The 24,519-nt window shown below is 42.8% G+C and overlaps 1 protein-coding gene across 12 annotated transcripts in view; it reads left to right on the forward strand.

Moving 5' to 3' along the window:
- Nucleotides 1–24,519, forward strand: part of TRAPPC10 (trafficking protein particle complex 10) — a 507,189-nt gene that overhangs the window by 282,409 nt on the left and 200,261 nt on the right. For all 12 annotated transcript variants that reach the window (XM_033941690.1, XM_033941689.1, XM_033941691.1 and 9 more), the window contains 2 exons: nucleotides 9,898–10,012; nucleotides 10,175–10,251. In XM_033941690.1, the coding sequence (XP_033797581.1) occupies nucleotides 9,898–10,012; nucleotides 10,175–10,251 (192 nt within the window). The remainder of the gene's footprint in view (nucleotides 1–9,897; nucleotides 10,013–10,174; nucleotides 10,252–24,519) is intronic.

Here is a 24,519-nt window from a genome sequence, read left to right on the forward strand (position 1 = left end):
GAGATTTCCTGTAAATGCATGCTTCTTCGTGTTTTTGTTCGGCAGTGTCATAGCAACCATCATACCTCGGGTATTTCTGTGTCTCTGAGGGACTATATGGCAGGGAGACATTCACCTCGCAATCCTCTCAGTCTATTTGAAATCCGACTCAATCCTCCAACTCCCTGAGTCGTGCAGCGACACACAGCATGAAGTCAACATTCCGCCCCTCCCCCATGTCAGCCACTCATCCATGCTCTCACCGAGCCAAGTTCCGTGCTCGTGTCATCGATCTTTCTCTTTTTTAAAAGTAAGTTGGAAGATTCTATATATTCGAATCAGTTAATTCAAACTGTTTTTTTTCAAAGTTTATTTTCAGTAACGATTTAAAATAATATGAAATATAAACACATTCATTTGAAAAAAAAAAAATATCAATCTTGATAAACTTACTCAGCATTTTATTTAAGAAGTCATTGGTTGTTCACATTGTTCTATATATTCTGCTAATTTCTTGTAATCTGTGAAGTTTTGTGTTTTATTTCCCAAAGTTACTTTCATAATCGCTGGATATAGAAGTCCATATCTTGCTCCTAGTGCTCTTAATTGAGGTCTTAAATCCAGTAGTTGTTTTCTTTTTAAGGCAGTTTCTCTGGCAAAATCCGGTACAATGTGTATACGTGCATCTTGACATCGTAAATTTTTATTTTCTTTAGCCAGTTGACATATTTCAGCAACATGTTGGTATCTTAATAGTTTAAATATTAAAGTTCTTGGACCTTTTTGTAATGTTGTTTTTTGTCCTGGTATTCTGTGTGCTCTTTCAATTTTGAGAGGCACTTTGGATTTAAGAGGCAGGATTTTTGGAAGAAATTGTTCCAGGAAAGTGATGGGATCATTTTTTTCCACTCCTTCAGGCATCCCTATAATTCTTAAATTATTTCTTTTTTCCCTATTCAAACAATCTTCCAAGTCTCTCTTCATTATTTCCATTTCTTTCCAAGCTTTTTTATTTTGCATGACTTCAGTATGTACCTCTTCTGATTTTTCTTCTAAGTGAGTTATTTTGTTATCTATTAGGTCCACTCTTTTTGTAAGCATGGCTACGTCGTCAATTGCCTTTTGAAGTTGTTTTTTGATTTCTAAAACGATATCTTTGATCTGTCTTATTTCCACCATCATGTCTGTTTCTCCTTCTGAAGGCAGCGGAACCTTTGAAGGTGTCCCTGGTTCAGGCTTTGATCTTTTATTACTGCTTGTTCCTGATCCTCCGGCTCCTGTATCGTTTTTATTTTGTTTGCCCGATGCCATTTCTTCTTATCCACCGTTTTTTTTCAGTGAAAAAATCAATTTTGGAGCTTTAAATTTGAAATATTAGCTTGTCTGGCATGGAGCACAGCTATTACCCGACCATTTGCTTGCGTGTCCAAGCCACGCCCCCCAATATAGGCCTGTAATTTGAAACCAACATGGGATCTTTATTTGGCTTCGGTAAAACAATAGTTAAAGATTCTCCCATAGTACCTGAAATGCAACCTTTAGTTGGTTGAACCTGATATAAATTTAAAAGATGAGGTGGTAATGTAATTTGGAATTATTTATAAAACTCTACAGTGAACCCATCATCACCTGGAGCAGATCCAACTCTAAGGGACTTCAACACTGCTTGAAGTTCTTTCAGTGATATAGGCACCTCAAGATTTCCTTTTATGTGCTTGGGAATTTTTGGTCCCTTGATTAACTTAAAAAACTCTAAACCCTCAAGTTCTTTATTTGAATAAAGCTCAGAAGAATATAAAGCTTTCTAATATTTCAAGAATTGTTTTTAAAAATATTTCCAATTTGAGAATGAGTTTCACCCTTCTAGCCAAAATCTTTACTTTTCTTTTTTTTTTTTTTTGCTTTGAGCTAATTAGCCAATAGTCTTCCCGCTTTATTCAAGTTTCCATAATACAGAGGAAACAAATCTTTCCTAGCCAATTGAGAGGAAATCTCATTGTATTTATATTTAGCTTTTAAAAGGGTTTGTAAAGTAATTTTTTCCCATTTTGAAGCCAATTGTGACTCCAAATCCTTCGAAAAATTGCGAGCCATGGAATCGAGGGTGACATACTCATGTGGATTTTTTTTTTTTTTAATATCTTTATTCATTTTCAATCTTACATTAAATGTACAAACATCAAAACATTAAAATTAAATATATCACTTGACAATCTTTCTAATTTATCTTATAATACATAAAATTACCTTCCTTCTCTCCCATCATTCCCGCTATTATTTTTCCCAGTATGAATAATAATATATAAACCTCCCCCTCCCAACATTAGACAGTATATATTCCAATAGAAAATGGTGTCTACTCATTACAATAAGATGTTAATGGCTCCCAAATTTTATTAAAATTATTATAATTCCCTTGTTGTATAGCTATTGTTCTTTCCATTTTATAGATGTGACATAATGAGTTCCACCAGAAATTATAATTGAGTCTACTGTGATTTTTCCAATTATTTGTGATATGTTGATGGCGACTCCTGTCATGATCAATAAAAGTTTATTATTTGATGATATTTGGCTCTTTTTCCTCATTGACATACCAAATAGTATGGTATCATAAGATAATGCCACATGCTTTTCCAATAAACAATTTACTTGATCCCAAATTGAATTCCAAAAGTCTAAGATAAAGGGACAATGAAACAAAAGATAATCTAAAGTCCCTACTTCAAGATTACGATGCCAACATCTATTAGACTTTGAACTATTTAACTTTTGTAATCTAACTGGGGTCCAAAATGCTCTATGCAGAAGAAAAAGCCAATTTGTCTCATAGATGCAGACATTGTACATCTCATCCTCCAAGACCAAATTTGTGGCCATTGAGATGTTGAAATTTGATGTTTAATCTCAATGCTCCAAATATCCCTAAGACCAGTTTTAGGCTTCTTTTTAACAGATTCATTTATAGTTTTATACCACTGTGTGGCCTGGTATCCCAGAAAGTCCACCTGAAAGCATAAAAATTCCAGACTGTATTGTGTACTAAGATTTTTACATTCTGGGAACCCTATCTGAATGGCCTGCTTCAGTTGCAACCACCTAAAACTTTGTGATTTATTAAGACCATATTTATGTTGCAATTGTGTAAAATCAAGCAGTTTACCATTTTAAATAACACCATTTAAAGTCCGTATTCCTGCAATCATCCAGTGCTTCCAGATGATCTTAAATCCGCCAATTTGAATCTTGGGGTTTAGCCATATGGTTTGGTTTGTTGATTTACTAATAGGAATAGTTGTTAAATTGCTGACAAATTGTAAGATTTTCCATGTCCATTAATATTCTGTTACCTTTATATAATCTAGGCATCTTGATACTAAGAACATGACAAAGATTTAAAGGAAACATGAGTCGCCATTCCAAATATAACCAATCTGGGATGTTTTCAATGAGCTCAGGGAGGACCCAATACATACCTTGACGTAAAATATAGGCTTGATGGTACCTATAAAAGTTTGGAAAATTTACCCCACCCTCCTTAATTGGTTTTTGTAAAGATACTAGAGCGATTCTGGGAGTTTTACCTAGTCAAATAAATTTTGTAAGAATAGAATTCAATTTTTTATAAAAAGACCCCTGAAAAAAAACTGGTATCATACCCATTTGATAACAAACTACAGGCAGTATCATCATTTTAACAGTTTGAACACTCCCCCACCAAAATAGATGCAAAGGATTCCATTGCTCACACATTTCTATTATATTTTTTAATAAAAATTTTTCATTCTCTTTCACAGTATCTTCTAGTGTGTTTTTAATCCAAATCTCATTGTATTTATATTTAGCTTTTAAGAGGGTTTGTAAAGTAATTTTTTCCCATTTTGAGGCCAGTTGTGACTCCAAATTCTTTGAAAAGTTGCGAGCCATGGAATTGAGGGTGACATACTCACGTGGATTAAAAATTGGCTGGCGGATAGGAAACAGAGAGTGGAAATAAAAGGAAAATACTCGGACTGGAAAAGCGTCACCAGTGCCGAAAGGGTTCGGTGCTTTGACCCGTGCTCTTCATTATATATATAAACGATCTGGAAATTGGAACGACGAGTGAGGTGATTAAATTTGCGGATGATACAAAGTTATTCAGAGTAGTGAAGACGCAGGAAGATTGCGAAGACCTGCAACGTGACATAAACACGCTCGAGAAATGGGCCGTGACATGGCAGATGAGGTTCAACGTGGATAAGTGTAAGGTGATGCATGTCGGTAACAAAAATCTTATACACGAATACAGGATGTCCGGGGCGGTACTTGGAGAGCCACCGCAGGAAAGAGACTTGGGAGTATTGGTCGACAAGACGATAAAGCTGTCCGTGCAATGTTCAGCGGCGGCAAAAAGGGTGAACAGAATGCTGGGAATGATTAAGAAGGGGATCACAAACAGATTGGAGAGGTCAAAGACCAGTGCCCTGAGACCAGCGCTACCTTCTTATGTTCCAGTTCAACAGGAACCGTCTAACTTTGTCTTAAATCCCTGGAGGGTGTTTTCCCCTATAAAAGCCTCTGGAAGAACATACCAGTTTTCCACCACTCTCTGGGTGAAGAAGAACTTCCTTGCGTTTGTATGGAATCTATCCCCTTTCAACTTTAGAGAGTGCCCTCTCATTCTCCCTACCTTGGAGAGGGTGAACAACCTGTCTTTGTCTACTAAGTCTATTCCCTTCAGTATCTTGAATGTTTCTATTATGTCCCCCCTCAGTCTCCTCTTTTCAAGGGAGAAGAGGCCCAGTTTCTCTAATCTCTCACTGTACGGCAATTCCTCCAGCCCCTTAACCATCTTAGTCGCTCTTCTCTGGACCTTTTTGAATAGTACCGTGTCCTTCATGTACGGTGACCAGTGCTGGACGCAGTACTCCAGGTGAGGGCACCATGGCCCGGTACAGCGGCATGATAACCTTCTCCGATCTGTTCGTGATCCCCTTCTTTATCATTCCTAGCATTCTGTTCGCCTTTTTTGCTGCCACCACACATTGTATGGACAACTTCATTGACTTATCAATCAGAACTCCCAAGTCTCTTTCCTGAGAGGTCTCTCCAATTACCGCCCCAGACATCCTGTATTCGTGCATGAGATTTTTGTTACCGACATGCATCACTTTACACTTATGTATCAACTAAAGTAAATTGAATCTTATATTATATAACTAAATATAATGCAATAAAGTTTATATTGAAATTAGAGTGCTCAGTGTAATATCTCATTCAAAACCAGCAGGTTTGTAGAATTAAGATGTATTGTAACTGCATCATTGCACCATGATGCAATGATGCAGTTACAATACATCTTAATTCTACAAACCTGCTGGTTTTGAATGAGATATTACGCTGAGCACTCTAATTTCAATATAAACTTTATTGCATTATATTTAGTTATATAATATAAGATTCAATTTACTTTAGTTGATACATTATTTAATTGGTGAATTGTTTATTATTATTTATTTCTCCAATTTATTTATATTTTCACTTTACACTTATCCATGTTGAATCTCATCTGCCATGTCGATGCCCATTCCTCGAGCCTGATTATGTCACAGGTTGCCCTTGTCTATCTGCTTGTTTACTCCCTCAAAGAAGTGCAGCAAGTTTGTCAAACGATATCTGCCTTTGCTGAAACCGTACTGGCTGGTCCTCATCAGACCATGTCCGTCAAGGTGATCAATGATACGGTCCTTTATCAGCGCCTCTACTATCTTTCCTGGTACCGATGTCACTCTCACCAGTCTGTAGTTTCCCAGGTCTCCCCTCAAAACTTTTTTGAAGATCCGTGTAACATTCGCCACCTTCCAGTCCCCTGGAATCTTTCCTGATATGATCAACAGATGGGCTATTAGCTGAAGCAGTTCAGCTATAGTCCCTTTCAGCTCCTTGATGACCCTCGGATGGATACCATCTGGTCCCAGGGATTTATCGCTCTTAAACCTATCAATCTGCCTGCATACCTCTTCTAGACTGACCGTTAACCCTGTTGGTTTCCCATTTTCGCTTCCAGCATATAGCCTGATGGGTTCAAGTATGCTGTGTATATTCTCTTTGTTAAATACTGATGCAACAGTCTATGTTCAAGGAGAACAAAAAACTCTTGCCGACAAAACTAAGCAGATATCTTCGGCCACACAAGTGGACGCTTCACTCCAAGGTTTTACATCAGGTTTTCTCCCTTTGAGGAATTCCTCAGATAAACTTGTTTGCGTCCCCCATCAATCACAGACTGTCTCAGTTCTGTTCAAGACAATACTCTCCTCATCGGATGGAGGCAGATGCTTTTCTCCTGGATTGTCATGGCACATAAAAGTTCAAGCTATGGCAGCTTCAATTGCATTTTTGTATTCCATTCCCATTGATGAAATCTACAAAGCAGCTACTTAGTGCATACCTTCAACTTTCACTACTGTCTGGAATATTTTTCCAGATGTGATGCTCACTTCGGCCAAGCAGTTTTACAAATTTATTCTCTTATTTGACCAAATCTCCCTCCATCCCTTTTCAGTAAGCTAGGGAGTCCCATTTGTGAGAATATGCTGCCTGCTTGTCCTAGGATAAAGCACAGTTACTTACTGTAGCAGGTGTTATCCGGGTACAGCAGGCAGATATTCTCACAACCCACCCACTTCCCCTGCTTGGCTTCTTAGCTTGTTTACAAAACTGGGGAGCCCTCCCCCAGAATGCACTTTCAAATATGCGGTGCAGGCAGTCGCAAAGTTTTTCAAATTTAGTGACAGTTCACTTGTCAGACTATCCATACTGGTCTCTGTGGATGACCCATTTGTGAGAATATCTGCCTGTTGTCCCCTGATAACACCTGTTACGGTGAGTAACTGTACTTTATCTTCCAATGGCCATGAACCATCTGCAGAAGGAATCCACTCTGGATTTTTTCTGTGATTCTCCTCTACTTCACAGGAGCTCTAATGCCACCTGTAGTTTTTCCCTTCTGCATGCGAGCCTGAAGGAGTATTTCTGTTCTGCTTTCCCTTTTTTCTTATTTTCTTTGGGGGTTTTTATCCTTTTCGGGGATTTTCTTTGTTCTTGGAGCATTTTCTTCAGCTCTGCCTGCATTGAGTAAACGCAGACTCAGGTCTGCAGCTGATGGGCTGATTCCTGGTGGTACCTGTTTACCAGCCTGCATTTCTGGAACTCGAGGCCATCCCCGCTGTTTCCTCACCTGTTTTTACAGGGGTTTGAGCACAGCTGTTAGGCATGTTTAGGAGGCTCAGCAGTGTCTCGCAGGGTGCTGGCTGTGTTTTTCACCTCCACCCTATTCTCGGCATGTCCATCGGACTGCGTGGGTGGAAGTATGGTCAGGCACCGTATCTGACTGGCAGTCTGAAGATCAGTATCAAGGAGGCGTCTCCAGCATGTTTTTTCCAGAAATCTTGCATATAGAAACAAACATGAGTTGTGTCTGCAAAAAAAAAATAACTTTGTATAATGGCTGCTATACAAATCATCTAACTACAAGATGACCAGTGCACCAAAAAGTTCATACAAAATTTTGATCATTGCAAAAAAAAAAAAAGGTACAGGTTGCCATTCTTAATATGGTTGCCATCACATGTATTGCAATGCTGGCAAGAAACTGGCAGATAAAGGAATGAGTACCAGAAAGTTGTGACCCATACCTAGGCAGAGTACCCACACTCTCAACCCAGCAAAAGGTATCAGCTTAGAGATGCCACTCTTTTGCCAGAACATTAACTATGTTCTTACAGTGCCAACACTCCAGATTCAGACACCACCACCCACATTCACAAACCTCTTCAAATGCCCTCAATATGCAGTGATCTGTCCCATAATGCACAATGAAGCTTCAATGTTCCTCTGCCGATCATGACAGCAAGCCCGCTTTAAAGCTTCTAAATATCCTGCGATTTGCCCATCAAGGGCTCATAGTCCCCCCCACCCCTTCCGCTGACTACAGCTGCTCACACTCTCATAGTTGTAAATACAGTCGTACCTACTTTGTCTGCTCTCAACCCATGCATATTTTTACATCCAAGAAAAACACCATGCCAAGGTAAGGGGGACAGTTGTGGAATGGTCCAGAAAACTTCCAAGTGCTGTGCTGTTTCATAAGCAATACCACACCCCATTTGAAACCACTGAGCTCTAATTCACACCAGCCAGAAAAAAATGCTTAAAAGAAAAGGATCATTGCAGTACCAAAACTACTTTTTGGACAATGCTGCTGATGGCAGTAGCCTGAAAAAGATTTTGGGAGCAAGTGGATGCCGGTGTAGGTAAGTTGCTGGGAGCACTGTCAGAAGCAAAAAGGCTGATCCCTGCACTTGCTCCTTAATTTCTTGTGCTTTTGATGCTGCCTTACACTCTTCCTTCCACTACAATCTCATAATTTCTATCTGCCTTACCTGGTACCTCCATTTTTCCTCTAATCTTTCTCGCTTCCCTTTCCCTCACCCACCTCATCCACAATGCTGCCTTACACTCTTCCCCTTCCCTCCCCACCTCATACACCCTCCTCCTAACTGAGCTTTTGGTGCCGGTCTCATTCTAGCTGTGTGCTTCTTTCATTAAATTGGTATCATCAGGGGATCCTTTTATTCACTGGTATATTTTATTGTAAACAGCTGTGATATGCTATTGGCATCTCCAGTGAATAATCAAGGATAAGTGGTACAGATATACAGTATATTTATTTAATCTATTTTTTATTGTATATGTTTATTTGTAACTAGTCTATTACCTTCAGTGTTTAATTGAAGAAAGCTTATAAATAAAAGTAAATTGTATTATTTAAGATAGCTATCTTTACCAATTCTTTACTTCATTTAACCAAAGGTTGCTTAGAATCATCTTCATTCGTAGTTTTGTTCAAATGTAGCAAATTTGAATCAAGATGGAGCACATGATAGTTGAATATAGAAATAATCACAGCATAAGAGAAAATTAGTTTAGTTGGTGATATAGAGATGGCATAGAAACACAAAGATTTTGCAAACTGTGGAAGACAAGTTTGAAAGAGTAGATGAGAAATTCAGTGAAGATGATATTGAGGAACATAGTTGTGAATTGATGAGACTAGTATGCCAGTTTTATTCATTTCAACATGTTTAAGTGCTTCCTTGCTCCATCATTTTCATTGGCATTTATACAAGTTAGGAGAAATGAGCCATTTCTGATGTTCAACAGGAACAAAAATGCTGATAAATCCAAAAACAAAAAAATGGAATAAAAAAGTCTCTGGATGTTACAGGATCCGTAAGGCAGTGAGTATTTATTTACATTAAAATTATAAATATAGAAACAAATGTGTAAAAGGTCCATGATACCGTGCTCATGCAGATCTGTGGATCATTGGGTCTCCCTTTTTGTTTGGTTTTTTTGTCATGCAGATAGCAACATATGCCATTCAAATAGAGCCTTGTGTCGGATCCAACGCGGTCCGTGTTTCAGCTGTCTTCTGCCTTCGTCAGGAGTCCTTATGTGGCATGATCATACTAAGTGGTATGACTAGTAATTCAAAACATTGAACAGTTGGAGCTGATATTGTGCTTTGGGTATCGAAATGTGTAAAATACATTAAGAAAATGATATGACTTGATGAAAATAAACCAGGTTTACATTCCATGGTGACATTTCCAATGCTGCTGATTTATCAAAATGATATCAGCAGCAGCCTTAGAAGTGTCACCACGGAATATATACATTTTAATGTTTTTGTTTCTATATTTGGAGTCCTGTGACATCCAGAGGCTTTTTTGTTCCATCTTTTTGTTTTTCATTTCTGATGTTTCCATATCCTACCCTGAGTGCAGATTCTGGAATGTTTCTTTCTGAGTCAAGTGACAGCTTTAGCTATTTATTTCCACTAATAATCTTATCACCTGTTTCACTCATCAGCTGAAATCATTAGGTTACCTGTGTGGACTTGTGTCAGAGAATGCACCAAATTCGGAAGACCTCAATAGGACTGTTGATCTTTTGGCAGGCCTTGGGGCTGAACGTCCTGAAACAGGTACTGTTGGCAAATTAAAAATATTTGATGGGAAAGGGTAGAAAGGAAATATAGTAAATGTCATGCAGACAGAAATATTGCAAGACCTGCACTTTAATGCTCGATACATTCCTGTCCAAGTCATAGTATCTAATATTTGTTTCCTTTTTTTTTTTTTTTAAGCCAGTACTGCTCAGAGTCCTTACAAGAAGCTGAAGGAAGCCCTTTCATCTGTGGAAGCCTTTGAGAAGCACTATTTAGTAAGTATGGCAGATTATTAACCCATTTTCATAATGTGAAACAATGTACTAGAAAGTAACGGATAATTCATAAAACTCAGATGCCTGATTTAATGCTACTGCTTAACTTGCAGGACAGTGAGGTTTGATTCATAAGTCAGGTTGCTGTTCCATAGTTGAGATGCTGGAGAGGTAGTTTTTACAACTGCTGTAGAGAGGAAGTCTTGCCTTTGCTCAACAGATACACCTAGAGTCCATGTGAGTGTTATATACCATATTCTCTGAGGACAAGCAGGCAGTATATTCTCACTTCCTTAGCAAAGCAGCAGATGAATCCAGAGACCAATGGGAATAGCCCACATCTACCAGCAGGTGGAGATAGAGAAACTGATTAACAGGTGGTTATATTGGCTGGCAATCCTCCTGTCTCATTAGTATGCTCTATCTCCCAGCAGGGGAAAGTCGCTATTCCAATAGCTCCTGGATTCTGGCTGGAAATTTCAATTGCTCCTGTTGAGATTTTCTCTTCAGTGAGACAGGGGTGTCCGGCTGAACGGTGCCGGCTTTAGAGGTTACACTTGGGCCCTCCCTTGTCACTGCCTCACCCTCCCTCCATTAATAGAGGGTTTAATTGAGTCCCTAATTTTTCTTCTTCCCATGGTTAAAAAAAAAAAAAAAAAAAAAACAGGACTCCACAGTTTATGAAGGGTTCCTCGGGCCTCATGGTACTGAGCAACCGGCTTTTACCGGCATATACCGGCACTGATGGACTCTAGCCTCTGTATGTGAGTATGCTTTTTTTTTTGATTTGGAGACGCGCTGGAACTTGTAAGCTATCGCGGGGGTGAGGCTGTGTTAAAGTGCTGGTGGCCTCCATGATAGGTTTGGCCCAGGAGGCGTCAGTACCTCGGGACCCTCTGGGTATGTGGCTGGAGGTGGCAGTGGCTGTGCTTTTGCCGCGGGCCAGAAGCACGCATTTGGCGTTGGTGGAGGCTCCTCTGACTTAGGTCCGAGCCGTTCCCGCTCGCGAAGGCGCGCTCGTGGGTTGGTTTCCCGGGCGGTAGCGTCGCGGCAGTTGCAGCTATCTCATTGGCTCGCGGGCTTTCTCAGTGAAAAACAAAATTTTTTTTTTTGACACAAATGAGGGCGGCAGAGGCTAGTCTGCGGTGTTCGCGCTGTGGGAAGCGCAGATCACTGACGGGATTCTGCTCTGCCGGTTGTAAGGAAGCACCGACAGAAGTTTCTTTCCTGCAAACATGTGACTTAGCCATTGCCCGCGTTGGGGAAGGGCGTCCGTCTTCCCCTTCTCTCGCGGTTGATTCGGCCCTGTTGCAGGGCGCCTCGACAGCTGAAGGAAATTCGGTGGCGGTCGGGGAGTCAGTAGGCGGGGCGGCTCCGCTCTTTGGCACGGACCAGGCAGGGTCGGCGGCGTTCGGGCTGAGCTCGTTTTCGCCGAACTTTGTTATGCTTATGCACCGGGCTTTCCTGTTGCAGAGCTCGCAGCCTGCCCAGCCTTTGAATATGCCGTTACTGCATGTTTCCTTGCCTTCTACTTCTAACGTTCATGCTAGCACTACGGCTCGTCCTTCGGGGTCTCTTCTTAGGGTGCCTCAGGGAACAAAAAAGCGTAGATTCGCTGACTTAGATGATGGGGATTTTTTTTTTTTCCAGTCTCCCCTTTTTTCTCTGACGGAGTCTCTTGAGGAAGGAAAGGTGTTACCGGCATTCCACAGGTGCAGCGGGTGATCTCTTCTTTCCCACGGCCTCCCTGTGTGTTTGAGTTTTACACTTCCAGTTTCTGGGTGACCATGCACCTTAGGCCTGGGGGGTATATTGGAGGGAAACTTTTGTTTCTGATCCTCTGCCTAGTTCAGCTTTACTCTGCACAGGGGGGGGCAGGAAGGTCCTTAGCTGCACAAATGCGTTTTGCAGCTTGAGATGTCCCGGCACTTGGTGGGGGTTTCTTTCTCTGTGAATCTCCTAAAGAGTGCATACTTGCCTGTTTTCTTTGTTCCCTGTGCAATGCTTTGGGTGTGTAGTGGCATGATAGGGAGTGCAGTTGGGAGCGCAGTGTGTCTGGTAGTGCTGCGGAGCTGCTTTCTGTCCCTGTGATGTACAAAAAAAAAAAAAAAAAAAAAAAAAAAAAAAAAAATTTTTACCCTCCCATCAAGGTTGCCTTTTGGGTGCGGTTGGTTTTTGGATCACCTTGCACGCAGTTTCAGTTACTGCAGCCTGCCGCAGTTTTTTATTCTATTCATTCTCAGTCTTCCGTTTTGGTCTGGGATACTTTGCTGAAATTCGGTTAATTCTCCAGCTAAGTTTGGAGGATCCTTTCTTCTGCTGTCAGCCCTTTCAACTTTCTCGTGGACAAAGAGCTGTCCTAGGGGCAGTGCACAACTCTTTTGTCTCATACCTGTTGTTTTTCAAAGGCCGCTAGATACAGCGTCTTGATTGCATCCAGTACGTATTCCCTTTAGAGACCATGCGTATTTCACTCACATTGTATAGTGTTAGAGCTGTTGCATGGGTTGCTCTAAGCACCTTGATTTTTTTTTCCCCCCCTAAGAGAATTTCTTTCTTCTTCAAGTTCCTCCATTCCTCATCCTGCCATTGGCGGACTTGGTGCATTGCATTCTGGGGGATCCTGAATTCTTCCAGGGCCTCGTCAGGCTTTCTCAGGGGGGAGTAGTCTCTATCCTTCAACGTCAGGGGGCTGTGTACACTTTTCCGGTTGCTTGCACCTTTGCTTCCTTCTCAGGTTTTCTGTGTCTCTTTGAAGCTTTCCGCATCCTCTGGACGGTTCTTGTAGTTCTTGGGATTCCACTACCTACATGGTGGCCAAGCCGGGGAGCATTGGGCAAGTTATATATATATGCTTTTCCCTATGAGCTCAGAATCGGCACTAGGTTTGCCTGCCTCTCCTGGAGCAGCGCTTTCGGTTTTGGCACTTGCCATTTCTCCTATCTTTGGCTTCATGGTCGCTGGTGGAGGTGGACGGTGGAACCGTTTTAGCGCTACCAGACGATTCTTCCAATTTCTTCTAGTCTGCCTATTGTCTCGGAGGACTTCATGACATTTGTCTGATGCGAAAAGGGTGTTTTCTTAACCTCAGTTCTTTACACGTGCAGATGGGTATTTACAGCGCTTTTTTCTCCGGTACTATTGATATGTGTATCAGGATGAGGTTTTTATTCATATTGGAAACACTGGTGTTCTTCCGCAGACTTAGATGTGAGGTCTCGGTTTCAGATTGGCATTCTTCTTCGCTTTCCAGGACGATGAGCATGGGATTCTGTACAGTTTCTAGATCCATAGGGCTGACTACACTAGGAACTTCGGCTTGCTTTTCCCTTCTTCTTCTTTACAGCAGTCGATTGTTATTCTGGTGAGTTCCGGTATCTCAGAGCTCCAATTATTTGGTATGCTCCTCCTGCTTCACTCGGTTTCTTTTAGTGGCTCGGCGCGATTTCTCTTTTCGAGTCATGCCTGGCTCTTTACTGAACTAGCTTATGCCCACCGCCCGTCCCGGGCTGTCAGGTAGGGGCGGCTCGGTGACTTCCGTCCTCAGCTCCAGGAGTCAGGTCTTCGGAGGCAGCTCAGTAGTGGTTCTTTCTTCTACTCTTGACCAGGATCAGGCTACTTTGCTAAAGCATCAGATCTTTCTTCAGGAAGGACGCTGGGGGTCCTTTTGATCAGTATTTGGATGGGAGTATTTCTCTCCAGCTAGGGCAGTAGCAGTTGTACTCAGTTGGCAGGCGAAGTTGTTCGGCTTCCATTGGGTACTCTCTCTTCTTCATCTTCTGTTGGCCAATCCTTTCGTAGATCTAGGTCTACGTTTAGTTAGACTCTCCGTGATTTCTGAGCATGGACCATTTCTTGTATGTTACAGAGTGCTGGGTGCACTCTGGAGAGTGGGCATGTTAGTACCAGTGTTATCTTCTGCATCCTGGATAGTGAGATTTGTGGCTCAGGCGTTCTTGCTCTGTTTACGAACGTGATATCTCCTGGGTCTAGTCCGCACAGCTTCGTCTCTCGATTCTAGGCTTCCTTACTTATTCGGCGGACCCAGGGAGTGGCAATGATAGGGGGTTGATGCGTGGCTCCTTTGTCGCCTCCGCCTTCTCTGTTTCAGTGGCGGCCTCTTGCTGAGGATGGCTTGGATTGGCCCTCTCGAGTTTGCCTACCGGGAGCGGTATTTGTATATTCTCTGGATGAGCGGCCCCATCCTTATGAGAAGGATTTACTTTCGACAGCTAAGCTACAGATGTTTCCGGGTATCTCGGTCTTTGCTCACCTGAGGTCCAATCATCATGGATATTGGGACTACTATAGTATTAAGACCTAGCTTTTTGGAAGTCTTGGCCGACTTGTTCTGGTTAGGCAAAGCAGGTTGTTTCTGCGCTTATCTGGGTGCTACCGACATCTTCTATTGTGGCTTCCACTTCCTTTTGGAGGTTGTTTGTCTCCTTTCTTGGGTGCTTCTTATCGTTTGAACCACTCCAGAGTTCCTTTTTTGACACAAGTGTATTGCCAAGGGCTTAGCGTTCATTTCCCTTCCGCTTCTGGAGCCTTTCTTGGCTTGTTACAAGGACTGGGTAGGTGGCTCTTCGTTTCCTTCTCAGCTTTATGTAGTTCAGTCCCTAAACAGAGTGCGGTATGTTCAGGCACCTCATGGAGAGTACGATTTGGAGGGCTTTCCTCACGTATTTCTTCGCAGTTTACCGAAGGCTTTATTTCCTCCTTGTCTTTTGGGGTTTCCAAAGGGCTGTGCCGTTGAACAGGGTGTTCTTGTGGCCATGGCTTCAGCTCTGCATGCCTTGTTCAACAGGTATTCCTATCTCTGATGTCCAAAATATGGGGTATCAGTTCGGCTGGTAACCCATTTTCTTTCTAGGAAGGTGTCATCCTTTCTTTACCGTCAGGCTCGTTTTCTCCTTCCTTCTTCCTGGGACAGGATTTTGGTAGCAGTGCTTTTATTCACTGCATTTGTTGATACGTATGTCGAGTTCTCCGCGAGCTCGGTTCTATCAACTGTTAGTGTTTATGTCTCCTTTTGATAGTCTTCAAGGGATGCCTCAGGCGGATGGCGGTGTCCGATGCCTACTTCGCTCATTAGGTACAGGAAAACATTCTTTATGCTTGCCTACTGGCGGGGGAGCGGGTGGCGATTGAACTTCATGACCATTCCGCTGGAGCGATGGCTGCTTCTTGGGCTCGGCCCAGAGGTTTTTTGCCTTGGAGGAGATTTGTCTCACGGCTAACTAGTCTTCCGAGAGTACCTTCTCTCCACGTCGCTGCATGGATGTGCGGGCACATGCGATAGGGGTTTTTTGATGCTTCGGTCGTTGCGAAGGCGGCGTTTGCTTCCCACCCAAATTAAGGATTGCTTTGCTACATCCCATTGGTCTCTGGATTCATCTGCTGCTTTGCTAAGGAAGGTAAAATTATGTTCTTACCTGTTAATTTTCTTTCCTTTAGAAGCAGCAGATGAATCCAGAGCCCCTCCCTTTCTGGTAATTGTCTATCGGTTTTTTGCTTATGCAACTTACGCGGTTTGTTGTGGTTGATGATTGTATTCGGTATCTTTGCCTTTTCTCCTGGGAAGAAGTTTTTTACATGTGATGCCTATTGCTGGTTACGTGTGCTTGGGCAAGGAGCTATACTAATGAGACAGGAGGATTGCCAGCCAATATAACCACCTGTTAATCAGTTTCTCTATCTCCACCTGCTGGTAGATGTGGGCTATTCCCATTGGTCTCTGGATTCATCTGCTGCTTCTAAAGGAAAGAAAATTAACAGGTAAGAACATAATTTTACCATATGGGTGAGGTCATTCACAGAGCCTAGCAAGGACATGTACCAAAGTGTACAGTCATTTTAAAACTTTAGTACTGCCCATACCACACATGCCCTTCCACCGATGTCAGCTCACAGAACTTTTAAGCTCTTCGTTTTCTGCAGAGCGAAGAAGTTGTGTTTTTCAAATACTCCTATGTGCGGTAAAATTTTCTCTTTTAGTGCCTCCCTGTATCATTTGTTTCTCATATTTTTTTCATTTTCACATATTTTATTTCATTTTTTTCTTCAATTTCATGATATTTTTTTTCAGACCTTCTGGTGGCTTTTTGCTTCCGTGGGGGCCGGGAACGTTGACTCTTTTTTGGGAATGTTTCTGTGTGACCTCCCCTACAATCGAGCCCTTTGATTTAGCATCGGCAGTCTTTCCATCGATGTCCCTGGCGTCCACTGGGTTTAAAAAGTGCTCTTAATGTAACGGGACCATCTCAGGTTCAGACCCTCACAACTGGTGTGTGCAGTGTCTTGGTCCTGAGCATTGGGACATTTCTGTAATCTCTGTGCTTGTATACAAAAGAGGGCTCTAAAGCAGTGGTCTCCAACCCTGTCCTGGAGGACCACCATCCAGTCAGGTTTTCAGAATAGCCCTAATGAATATGCAAAGGGCAGATTTGCATGCCTGATACCTCCTTTATTTGCAGATCTCTTCTCATGCATATTCATTAGAGCTATCCCAAAAACCTGACTGGATGGTGGTCCTCTAGGACAGGGTTGGGGACCGTTGTTCTAAAGGCTCTATTTGTGTCCACTTCACTGCCAGCATCCACTCAGCCTCCAGCACCTTCCAGAGGAAGCCCCAGCTCTTCCTCTAATGCACATCAGACCTCGGAGGACCTCTAGAAAAAGTCTAAGAAGCATCAACTTCCTCATTGTCTTTGATGCCTCAGAAACGCCAATGGTTAGAATGCTCTCCATTACTCCAGATGCTTTTTCCTACTAGGTGTCGTCCTCCTCCTAAATTCTTGACGCCTTGACGCCAACCTGAGCCGGCTGTACCTTTAACCATATTGGTTCCGGCACCATCCCTACAGACCAGATTAAGGTCTTACTGCATCAGGAATTAGCATCTTTACTTTACTTCCCTCAACACAGGGAGAAGGACAGAGGATTATACACCAAATAATTTCTGATTCTGAGAAAGACCGGAAATCCAATAGTAGATCTCCATGCTCTCAACAAATATTTAGTAATGGAGAGATTTTGCAAGATTTCTCTGGGAAAAAGGTTATCCCTGCTGGAAAAGAACAATTAACTTTACTCTCTAGATTTAAAAGAAACCTACACTTATATTCCAATCTTGCCTGCCCACATGAGATACCTACAATTTTGAATGGGATTCCAATACTTCCAGTACAGAGTAGTGTCATTTGGACTTGCCTCTGCTGTAAGAGTTTTTACCAAGTGTCAAATATTGGTGGTGGTAATGGCAGCGACTTTGTACAATTATGGGTTTCATGTTGAACCATACTTAAATGACTGATTATTCAAAGTTTCCTCACCAACTCTAGCTCACCAAGCCACCACGTCTTCAATCCATCTCTTGTAGCTCCTAGGATTTCTAGTCAACTATCCAAAATCACACCTTTCTCCTACTCAGAAATTGGAGTTCATAGGAGCTCTTCTAGACACCACTCACTCATGCTTTGTTACATCAAAAGAGGCTTGACAATATCCTATACCTCTGTCAGACAGTGTTATTGCGAACATATCTCAATGCAAGACAGATGTTAGGCCTTCTAGATCAAATGGCGTCTACTGTATACGTAGTTCCATTTGCATGCCTTCATCTTGGAGTGCCACAGTGGACTCTTATCTGCCCAATGGATTCAAGCTACAGATTCCCTTTCTGCACACCTTTGAGTCACCCCAGAACTTCAGCAATCACTTCACTGGTGGCTCAACCTGTCCAGTCTCTCCAGAGGCTTACTATTCCAACCTCCTCTCCACCAGAAAGTCCTCACAACAGATGCTTCAGTTCTCATTTGGGGAGCTCACCTGGAATCTGTTCTTATAAAAAAACAAACACCTGGAATCTGTTCTTATAAAAAAACAAACAAACTGCAAATCAACCTAGTAGAGTTATGGGTGATCCACAATGCTCTGTTCACTTTTCACGATCATTTGCAGAACCATGTAGTTCTCATGTGCACTGACAATCAAGTAGCCATGTGTTGTATAAACAAACAAGAACAGGCTTTCATCCCCTGTGCCAAGAAGCCATCCAAATTTGTGCTTGGGCAATCGCTTATAATATCTTCCTCAAAGCTTGTACGTAGCAGGGAAACATAACTGCCTAGCAGACAAATTGAGCAGACTTCTCTAATCTCACAAGTAATCACTCCAAACAATGATTTTGCATCAAATTTTCACGTTAGGGAGGAATCCCAATATAGAAACATGATGGCAGATAAAAGCTAAATGGCCCATCTAGTCTGCCCATCTGCTGTAACCATTATCTCTTTCTCTCTCTGAGAGATCCCACGTGCCTATCCCAGGCCTTTTTGAATTCAGACACAATCTCTGTTTTCACCACCTCTTCCGGGAGACTGTTCCACGCATATATCACCCTTTCTGTAAAAAAAGTATTTCCTCAGTTTACTCCGGAGCCTATCACTTCTTAATTTCATCTTATGCCCTCCTATAGATCTCTTTATGCCTCCCACCAACACAAGCTGCAATTTTACTGCTCCAGACTGTTTAATCCCAACCGTCCTGAGTCTGGTGCCTTTCTCCCTGACTGGCAAGACTGCGTCCTCTATGCATTTTCTCCAATACCACTAATCGGAAAGACTCTACTGAAACTTCACCAAGAATGAGTCTCAATGATTCTCATAGCACCACGTTGGCTGCAACAAGCCTAGTTTCCTCTCCTACAACTCAATGACTAGGATCCCATCCTGCTCCAATTATTTCCAGTTTCACTCTGTCAGAATGAAAGTTCTCTCCTTCATCCCAATCTACATTCATTGGCACTCATAGCCTGGTATCTGTCTTCCAAGAAGTAAATACCTCTCACCGCTTACCTGCAGGCTTGAATATTATTGAAGCATCCAAAAAACCATCTACTAGATGCTGTTACCAAACTAAATGGACATGATTTACTATTTGAAGTGATATCCACTCCTTGGATCCAGTCATATGTCCTCTGCTGAAACTACCTGCTTTACCTTTCAAATTCTAAGACCATATGAACATAAGAATTGCCACTGCTGGGTCAGACCAGTGGTCCATTGTGTCCAGCAGTCCGTTCATGCAGCAGCCTTCTGGTCAAAGACCATCACCCTAACTGAGAGTAGCCCTACCTGCATACATTCTGGTTCAGCAGGAACTTGTCTAACTTTGTTTTGAATTCCTGGAGGGTGTTTTCCCCTATGACAGACTCCGGAAGAGCATTCCGGTTCTCTACCACTCTCTGGGTGAAGAAGAACTTCCTTATGTTCGTACGGAATTTATCCCCTTTCAATTTTGGAGAGTGCCCTCTTGTTCTCTCTACCTTGAAGAGGGTGAATAACCTGTCCTTTTCTACTAAGTCTATTCCCTTCAGTACTTTGAATGTTTTGATCATGTCCCCTCTCAATCTCCTCTGTTCGAGAGAGAAGAGGCCCAGTTTCTCTTATCTTTTGCTGTATGGCAACTCCAGCCCCTTAACCATCTTAGTCACTCTTCTCTGGACCCTTTCCAGTAGTACCGTATCTTTCTTCATGTACGGCGACCAGTGCTGGACGCAGTACTCCAGGTGAGGGCACACCATGGCATGATAACCCTCTCTGATCTGTTCGTGATCCCCTTCTTTATCATTCCTAGCATTCTGTTTGCCCTTTTCACCGCCGCCGCACATTGCGTGTACGGCTTCATTGACTTGTCGATCAGAACTCCCAAGTCTCTTTCCTGGGAGGTCTTTCCAAGTACTTTTCCAGACATCCTGTATTTGTGCAAGAGATTTTTGTTACCTACATACATCACTGTATACTTATCCACGTTGAACCTCTTCTGCCATGTTGATGCCCATTCCTCGAGCTTGATTATGTCATGTTGCAGATCTTCGCAATCCCCCTGTGTCTTCACTACTCTGAATAACTTTGTATCATCCGCAAATTTAATCACCTCACTCGTCGTACCAATGTCCAGATCATTTATAAAGATGTTGAAGAGCACGGGTCCAAGCATCGAGCCCGGCGGCACCCCACTGGTGACGTTCTTCCAGTCCGAGTATTGTCTATTTACCCCCACTCTGTTTCCTATGCTCCAGGCAGTTCTTAATCCACGTGAGTATTTCACCCTCAATTCCATGGCTTACAATTTTCCAAAGTAGTCGTTCATGCAGAACCTTGTCAAACGCCTTCTGAAAATCCAGATATACAATGTCGACCGGGTTGCCCTTGTCTGTTTGCCTGTTTACTCCCTCAAAGAAGTGTAGCAAGTTTGTCAAATAAGATCTGCCCTTGCTGAAATCTTGCCGGCTGGTCCTCATTACATTACATTACATTAGGGATTTCTATTCCGCCATTACCTTGCGGTTCAAGGCGGATTACAAAAGGTTAATTTAAAGAAGACAGAATTACAATGATTAGCTAGAGAGGTAAGTTGTAGATCTTAAGAGCATTTAGAGGTCGTGTTGTTATTGCTGTTTCAGGAATTTCTTGAAAAGTGTGGTTTTTATTTCTTTTCTGAATGTCCTATAGTCTGGGGTGGTCATCAGAAGGTTGGAGATCTGGTTGTCCAGTCTTGCGGCTTGAGTGGCTAGGAGGCCGTCGTGTAGTTTTGTTCTTTTTACTTCTTTGATTGGGGGGGGTATGAATGGTGAGTGCGTTTTTCTGTGTCTGGTACTGGGCGCTTGGATGAGGCGATTGTTCAGGTATGATGGGCTGTCTCCGTGTAGGGTTTTAAATAATATGCAGTAAAATTTGAAATGGATTCTTTCTTGGATTGGGAGCCAGTGTGAGTTGATGAAGGCTTCAGTGATGTGGTCATGTTTTTTCAATGAGTAGATGAGTCTCAAAGCTGTATTTTGGATTGTTTGGAGTTGTCTTATCGTAGTTGCAGGACATGGAAGGAAGAGTATGTTACAGTAGTCCAATATACCTAGTATTAGGGATTGTACTATAAGTTGGAATTGTGTTCTTTCAAAGAATTTTCGGACTTGTCTCAGGTTTCTCATGATTGCGAATGATTTTTGAATTGTTTTATTTATTTGCGGTTGCATTGTGCAACATCTGTCTATGGTCATGCCTAGTAGTTTTATGGTGGTTTGGATGGGATATTTGGTTGCGTTTATGTCTAGGTTGGTTGTGGTTTGGATTTTGTCATTTTCTAGGAGGATGAATTTGGTTTTGTCTTGGTTGAGTTTAAGTTTGTGATTTTTCATCCAGGTTGTGACTGCTTCAAGTGTTTGGTGAAGTTTGTCTGTCATGGTAGGTTTAGAATGATCGTATGGGACGAGGATGGTGATGTCATCCGCATAACTATAGGAGGTTATGCCTAGATTATCCAGATGCGTTCCTAGAGAAGCAGTGTAGAGATTGAAGAGGGTAGGGGATAGTGGAGATCCTTGTGGTACGCCGCAGGGGTTTGACCAGGATTCTGACTTTTCTTTGTTTGATTTTACACTGTAGGTTCTGAGTTTTAGGAATCCTTCAAACCAGGAGTATACTTTATCTGAGATGCCTATTGCATCTAAGATCTGTAGAAGGATGTTGTGGTCTACTAGGTCGAATGCCGCCGATAGGTCCAGTTGTATGAGTAGCATTTTTTTCCCTGTACTAAGTTGTTGTCTGACGGTATCCATAAGGGAGCCTAGTAGTGTCTCTGTGCTGAAGTTTGTTCTGAAGCCTGATTGCATGGGGTGGAGTAGGTTATGGTCCTCTATGTAATTGGTGAGGAGTTTGGCTACTAGGCCTTCTATAATTTTGACATATAGCGGAATTGAGGCTATAGGTCTAAAGTTAGATGGGAGGTTTTGTGGTGCTTTTGGGTCTTTTTGGATTGGGGTGATGACAATTTCGCTGAGGTCAGCAGGGAATGTGCCTTCTGTGAGCGTGAATTGGATCCATTGTAGAGTTATGGTGCGGAATTTTACACTGGAGGTGGTAAGGAGATATGAGGGGCAATGGTTGAGGTCACAGGAGGCATGGCTGTATTTTTTGTAGAATTTGTTGAATTCTGACCATTGTATGTTAGGGAATTGAGTCCAAATTCTGTCTGCTGCGATTGCCTCTTTTCCTGTAGGGTGGATTGTGGTTGGATTTTGATGGGATGGGTTAAGGATGAGTGTGGCTCTGGTGTTGGTGATTTTGTTCTTGAGGTGTTCTGCTAAGAGGGTGGGTGATGGTGGAGGTGTGTTCGTGGTGGTAGTGTATGGTTTGGTGTCTGTTAATTCTTTCAGGATTTTGAATATTTTTTTGGAATCTTGGGTTTCCGTGCCTATGTGATTAGTGTAGTAGCTTTTCCTCTTATCTTTTATTAGATTTTTGTATTGTTTGTTGATTTTTTTCCAGTCGGTTTTTGTTTGATCTTGGTTCTTTTTTCTCCATTTTCTTTCTAATCTTCTACACTGTCTTTTGAGTTGGAGTAATTCATTATCAAACCATTGGTCTGATTTCCTGCTGGTTCTGGTTTTGGTTTGTAGGGGTGCCAGATCATCAAGGATGTTGGTGGATACATTTTTCCAGTGGGAGATGAAGTTTTTTGGGTCGCAGTCTTGGATAGTTTCGTCTACCTTTGACCAGAAAATGGTTGGGTCGATATGTTTGCGTGAGGTATATGTAGTTTTTTTTGATTGAGGTGTGTGTTTGGTCTTGGTCCAATTGATGTTGAAGTTATAAATGTAGTGGTCTGACCATAGGGATGGGGACCATGTTCCGTTAGGAGTTTGGATTGCTGGATTGGATGGTTGGTGAGACATGAATGCAGCAATGTCCAGTTGATGACCTTTTTCATGAGTGGTTTGTGGGTTTAGGATCTGGAAGGATAAGGCATTGAGGAAGGATAGACAGTTATTTGCTGGTGTGGAGGTTGTGTCTTCTAGGTGTAGGTTTAGGTCTCCTAGGATGAGGTTATATTCAGCTGTTAGTGAGTTTTGGTAGATGAAGTTTTCAAATTCAGGTCTCACTGTGGTCCAGTTTCCTGGTGTTATGTAGCAGAGCAAGCAGTTTAGAGAGTTTTTTAGTGTTGGGTTTGTGAGTTGACACGCTAGGAAATCCATTTGTGGAGTGGATGTTTTCTCAAGTATGTTTAGAGTTAGGGAGTTCTTGAATATTATTGCTAGTCCTCCTCCTCTTTTTTTCTCTCTGCAGGTTACTGTTATTTTGTATCCTGGCGGGCATACTTCTTTTATTCTAGGGTCTGTGTCTGAGGTTAACCAGGTTTCAGTGAGGAATAGGCAGTCAAGTTTTTCTGTTTTTATCCAATTTTTTATGTTTTCTGTTTTGGGTCCTAGTGCTCTGATGTTAACATAGGCACATGTAAGGGAGGTCGTGTCAGTCTGGGGAATGTGAGTTGTTTCCGGGTATATGAGTGTTGTGGGAGATGGATGAGATTTTGTTTTCGGAAGTGTTGATCTTCTTCTCCAGGTAACAGTGATGGAGTGTTGAGTGCTGGCGTGGTGGTTCGAGTTTCTTGATGTGAGTATTCTTCTGTTGGGAAGTTGGAAGTTGGTTGTACTGGAGGATGTGGTTGTGGTGGGTAAGTTGTTTGCTGCTGCTTTCCAACTAGAAATGAGGAGGATTATCAAAAGGGTGGCTAGTGTGTGTGTATGCAGGGAGAGCTTCATTTTTGATGTCTGGTTCGGGGGGGCGGAGCAGGGCTCCCACGCCGGCCCGATCTGGCTGGCTTCTGTGAAGTGGTGCGCTGGGTCGTTTTTGAATGTAATATGTCCTCTGGCTGGATTGGGGGGGCGGAGCAGGGCTCCCACGCCGGCCCGATCTGGCTGGCTCGTGTTGGTGCTGTGCGCTGGCTTTTTTAAGGTAAAATGTCCTCCTGCTGGATCGGGGGGGGCGGAGCAGGGCTCCCACGCCAGCCCGATCTGGCTGGCTCGTGTTGGTGCTGTGCGCTGGCTTTTTTATGGTAAAATGTCCTCCTGCTGGATCGGGGGGGGCGGAGCAGGGCTCCCACGCCGGCCCGATCTGGCTGGCTCGTGTTGGTGCTGTGCGCTGGCTTTTTTATGGTAAAATGTCCTCCTGCTGGATCGGGGGGGGCGGAGCAGGGCTCCCACGCCGGCCCGATCTGGCTGGCTCGTGTTGGTGCTGTGCGCTGGCTTTTTTATGGTAAAATGTCCTCCTGCTGGATCGGGGGGGGCGGAGCAGGGCTCTCACGCCGGCCCGATCTGGCTGGCTCGTGTTGGTGCTGTGCGCTGGCTTTTTTATGGTAAAATGTCCTCCTGCTGGATCTGGGGGGGCGGAGCAGGGCTCCCACGCCGGCCCGATCTGGCTGGCTCGT

This window comes from Geotrypetes seraphini, chromosome 4 (assembly GCF_902459505.1).
Source record: "Geotrypetes seraphini chromosome 4, aGeoSer1.1, whole genome shotgun sequence".
NCBI classification, from domain to species: Eukaryota; Metazoa; Chordata; class Amphibia; order Gymnophiona; family Dermophiidae; genus Geotrypetes; species Geotrypetes seraphini.